The sequence below is a fragment of the Nannobrachium achirus genome, assembly GCF_963921795.1.
Source record: "Nannobrachium achirus genome assembly, chromosome: 12".
In the NCBI taxonomy this organism is placed as follows: Eukaryota; Metazoa; Chordata; class Actinopteri; order Myctophiformes; family Myctophidae; genus Nannobrachium; species Nannobrachium achirus.
Window position 1 is genome coordinate 58,725,492 of NC_137832.1, and position 5,536 is coordinate 58,731,027.

The 5,536-nt window shown below is 43.5% G+C and overlaps 1 protein-coding gene across 1 annotated transcript; it reads right to left on the reverse strand.

Moving 5' to 3' along the window:
• Window positions 1–224: 224 nt before the first annotated feature.
• Window positions 225–2,009, reverse strand: LOC308295304 (nuclear factor 7, ovary-like; the record flags this gene model as incomplete). Its single annotated transcript, XM_080738337.1, has 1 exon — window positions 225–2,009. One exon carries the CDS (start codon window positions 2,007–2,009, stop codon window positions 573–575), a length of 1,437 nt encoding a protein of 478 aa, XP_080594463.1. The 3' UTR covers window positions 225–572.
• Window positions 2,010–5,536: the final 3,527 nt, after the last annotated feature.

A 5,536-nucleotide genomic window follows, 5' to 3' on the forward strand; every position in this document is an offset into this window, starting at 1 on the left:
AAAAACAGTAAAGTAATTCTATATTATGAGGTAGCGGTGTAGAAAAAGATAAGAAGTAACAATTTGACTCAATGGAGTACATACAAAGGTGCTGCACACAAAGAAAAATGTAAAAAGTAAATATGTGAAATGTCAGTGCAGTGGTCACTGGTCTAAACATAATCCAAACTGTAAATGTGACCTCATACTTGAACTGGTAAAAAAGGAAAGATTACAAAATTAGATTTCAACTTGAATGACCAACATCACTAAGTGTTCAATAGAGACCACCATTTCTCAACCTCAGGTCTGGGGACCACCAGGTGGGTCTGTAACTCTGAGTTAAACCAACACTGAGGATTAGGACTGCAATTACGGCTCATCTTCTTAGCGATTCTTCTATCCATTATTTTGCTGATTGATCACATTTGGATACATATTTTCATTTCCATAAATCAGAAATCTTTACCATTGGCTAGATTGTATAACCTGATCTGATGCTCACACAATAGCCTAATTGTGACAATTATAGCAATGTATTGTGTGTATTTGATTGTCAAGACAACAGGATCCTAGAATTGAGTAATGTCTCATCATTCCACCGTTACACTGATCTTCCCTGGTAACATCTTCACAGAACCTCTAGTGCAAATGTATGGAAAGAGTGTTTCAGTGAACGTGTGTGTGAAGGTGTGTATGTGTGTGTTGGTATCAGAATCATAGAATGACAGCTTTCCTTCATTCCAGTCCAGCTGGACTCTGATCCTCTGAGGTTTCTGCTTCAGTGAGAGTCTGATCCTCCGAGGTTTCTGCTTCAGTGAGAGAACAGCTGGTCTGGATCCAGCTCTGTATTTACCTTTTGTTAAAAATATTCTCCAGCATTGACCCCCTTCGATTCCCTTCCTCAGAAAGGACTCTGCTTGCACACCCAGTCTCCAATATGCATTGTCTCCAACCTCAACATCCCAGGTGTGAGTACCTGAGTTAAAGCCCTCAGAACCCAGGGCAATGATAAAACCTCCAAACCTCTCTGGGTTGTTGGGAAGCTGCTGTATTTCTCCACCTCTCACACTGGTCAGATCATCAGACAGGGTGAGTGCTGGATGAGCAGTGTTGGGGTCCAGAATGACAGGAGTGTAGGAGACAATGTCCTTCATCTTGTTCCAGACTCTGAAAGTCAGGTTTCCTAGGTGTTTGGTCATGTCTATCAGTGGTCCTGAGACAGGCTGTGGGTCCTGCAGTGTGAACTGGACTCTTTCCATCGTGGTCTTGTAGTTCTGCAGGAATGAGACGTGTTCGGCTCTCAGCTCCTCCTCTATGGCTCTGATGTTGTTTGAAAGGGTTAATGTGTCTCTGTTCAGACACTCAATCTTCTCCTTCATCACCTGACTCTTCCGCTGCTCTTCCTCCCTCAGTGCAGTGATGCTGGCCTCCTCTTCCTCTCGTAGAAACTGATGCATCTTACTAAAGTCTTCCTTAATCTGTATCTCTGTGTGCTGGGCCTGGGCCTTAACGTATTTCGCTGTTTGGTCACTTTTCTTTTTAGCTTTCTTGAAGACCTTCAGTTTCTCGTGTAAAGGCTTCAGTAATGTCTGGACCTCCTCCTTGTGATCCAGAGCAGCTTCATCGATGGGTCTGAATCTGTGGTCGGTGTGTTTTTTAGAATCTCGACACACAAGACACACTGGCTGTTGACATTCCAGACAGAACAGTTTGAGTTTCTCAGCATGCAGAATGCAGAGATCCTCAGAGTCAGACCCTGATGAAGTTCTCTTACGTTTTGAAGCTCTCTGTCTCTCCTGTATGAAGGCCTCACACACGTTCTTCAGAGCCAGGTTACGGGGTAGTTGATCTGTTGAATGTATTTCTTTACAAACAGGACATTGCTTTATTCCCTTCTGTCTCCACCATTGCTGCAGACAAGCATTACAGAAGCTGTGGCTACATGACAGGAAAACAGGATCTTTGAAGATGTCACGACACACAGGACAGGAATAATCCTCTACTGGAAGAGACGACGTGGAAGCCATTTAGTCTCTGAGTGAAGCTACAAACACTATGCTCAATACAGGAAATCAGTCAGTGGTGGCAACACTTCTTCCACTAGAATGTCCAGAGTCAGCAGCAGGTTCCAGTGGTCTGGGTCAGTATTCCCTCCTGTAGCTGTGGAAAGACAATCCGTCCTGCTCACTGGAAGTTGTGTTTGATCAATCTTATCGTCTCAGATGAGTCTGGCAGGGGGAGGAGCGTTGACACACCACCTGTTGTAAAGTACACACACAAGAGCTGTCATTAATCTAATACACATGTCTGCCCCAAATATATTGAATTTCGGTAGTTTAATGAAATGTATCAAAGTCAGGACAGTCTTTTATTTTCTATATATAATTCGTATAGACAGGAAACAATAGAGCATGGAGGCAGAGGCTACTTAACCCATGCATAAACCCAGAGAAGTGAAACCTGAAAATAATGTCAGTGTAATAAGTGAAAAGCTTCACTCCACGTGTTTTGCCTGTAGACATAAATGCGACCGTAGGTCGCAGTTTAGCATGAGAAACGTCACATCTTTTTTTTTTACGGTCTATGGGTTTGATGCTCTGACATCACTGATGTCAGGGGAGCCACTCTAACAGAATCCTTTTTATGCCCATATATGGAGATCCCTGGTGTCATCAATATTACGCCCATATCTACTGTAACAGGACTTCATATGGGAATGCCCATATACTGTATGAAGGCCACATCGGCAACATACCACACTAACAGAATCCATATATGACGAAGACAGATGGCCAAGACAGCCCATATCTGTGTGGCTGGTTCTACAGACAGGATCTCCATATATGGGCATAAAAGGGACTGTATGTATGATGTCAGATGTCATAGGACTTTCACATAACGAATAACCGAGTAAGCTTGTTTGGAGTCTCACAGCATATCTCTATATACAGTACATGGATCTCCATATATGGGTACCAGGGGCCTCCATATATGGGTAACTGGTCCGATATACATCACTGGCCAGATGGCCAAGACATGGCGCGACCTCACCCTTTAGGGCGAAGGGTGAGGTCGCTTGTCGCCCTTAGGCGTTACTGGTTATTATACTGTATATTGTTCTACAGAACACCATTTCTTAGGGAAAAAAGGGGGAAAAAGGTTGTTTGGTTTGATATTAAGTGAATGAGCACAGTAGAAAGCAACTATCTGATATGCATTAGAGTTTCATTGATCAACAAAGGAAAAAAATGTCCCTTGCATTAACCACGCTAACTGGTTAATGTACTGCATCAGGAATGGACACAGATGGTGGACAATGTTTCATTTGTATGGTAAGGTGTTGTCAGCTTGTACATCTGGTATTTGTCAAGTGAGGAGTGTAAATACCAACCTGTGTATTTACTGTGTTGTCTCAGGTAGGGTTGTGATCCTGGAGGATTTGAACTGTTCCCTCTCAACGCTCTGATTCCTTAACGCCTCCTATATTTGAAAATAAGTCACATTCTTGGTGAAGTCTCCACCAACAAGTTAGCCTCGCGTAGCCAGGCTTACTCGTCATCTGCAAAGAGAAAAGCCTGGTTCAGTTATAGGCTGAAACAGCATGAAACGGAGCTACTTCCGCCGGGAGAATTTCACCAACAAGTGGAACCTGATATAAATAACAAGGCACAAGTTGGCACCTGGACAGAGCGCCAATTGCCCACCCACCACATGCTGTACATACAGACAGCACCGATCGCAGTACTTGCGCGTTCTAGGCCATATATGGCCACGAGTGCATAGGTGCAAGTTGGCACCTCGAAAGAGCACATTATTACCATATTTGTTCACTAATGCTTTATTTTTCCTTTATTTAGTGTCTACCCTGATATGACCTGCTGGTGACCCTGATATGACCTGCTGGTTCTGCTGCCCTGGTCTATGGCTAGACTCTCTCACCTGTGACTCAAGCTGGGATTGCTGTGGCTTCCCCTCTCTCCCTGTGTCAGCGGAGCTCATGAATGATCAGTGTCTCTAGTTTGGAGTTATGTTTCCTGCAATTTTGGATGAGCGGGGAACATAGAACCTTTTTATAGTTGAGTGGGGAACATAGAACCTTTTTATAGTTGAGTGGGGAACATATAACCTTTTTGTGGGGGTAACTGGGGAACATAGAACCTGGGGAACATAGGACCTTTTTTGGGTAAGCGGGGAACATAGAACCTTTTTTGTGGGGAACATAGAACCTTTTTTGTGGGGGAAGTGGGGAGCATAGAACCTTTTTTGTGGGGAAAGTGGGGAACATAGAACCTGGGGAACATAGAACCTTTTTTGTGGGGAAAGTGGGGAACATAGAACCTGGGGAACATAGAACCTGCATGGGGAACATATGTACAGTCCTGTCCTGTTGTTGGTAGAGCAGCTGATGCTAGTCAGTTAGCTAACTTAGTTAACTTGTAGTATAAAACGTTACCTTGCTTCTTCACTTCCTGGTGTTGTCTACTTTTCTTGTCTGCTTGACTTTCGGCATCTTTTAAATCCGTCTCACTTCAGGTTAATGTATAAAATGGTAAATGACTGAAGAAAAGGCAGTGTTTGTTTCTGTAAAAGAAGCTACACGTGCATCACTCTTCTCTTGTGGTGACGTAAACAAGGAAGTTCAGACGCGTGATATTGAAACGTAACGGCATTGCGGCAAGTCCCGGAAAAGACGCGCTGTGATTGGCTGAACCGGACGTAGGGAGCGCTCCGTTGTAGTCACTTGGACCGCGCGAGGTGCACCAAAACCCAATTATCATGGCGTTTATCGTGCGCTTGCCCAGGCCTTACGGCCTGGGCATAAATATAACGATTGCATTCACCACGGCTTCGTAACTCGCGCGGCGCTCCGCCGGCCGCGCGGCCCTGGCCCGCTCTTCGCGGCCACTCGCGCCGGGTCCGCTGGCCTTCGCGCCGCTTGCAGTGTCGTGGACAATAACTTAATGTCGTGGACAATAACTGTGACATCTAACCATAAAACGAGCGCTCCCTTCGTGTATGCCGTTACCTTTAGATATCACGCAGTTCGGACGTAAACAGCAACTTGCAAACTGGTGTTGCATTACTGCCACCTTCTGGAGGTATTTAACATTTACAATCCAGTGTCAGATATTTCCTAATTTTCTTTTCCTACAAAAGATATAATATATATTTCAAAATAGAGAAAACCTTTTTAAAATATATAATTGTATGTTTAGAAATAAAAAATAATGTAAGAATTGTATACATTTTCAAACAAACAAGCAAACGCAATTAAGGAATTCCATGAATAAAATACAAATAATATTAAATATTAGTGGAAAATAGACAATTTACAAGCTCTCAACCCAACGCAACGAGAATTGACGTTTGGGTTACAGGCTAAAAAGAATTGGAAACCAATGCTCTACAGAAAGTTGGTCCGTCAAACGATTCTCAACCCGTGGGCAAGGGAAATTTATAGTTGCAAAATTAATAGTTAAAGCATTAAATAATTCTAGGCCTAAATGGGTTAAGACCTTAAGAACTTAATACGTTTGTTCCATTGATCCAAGCA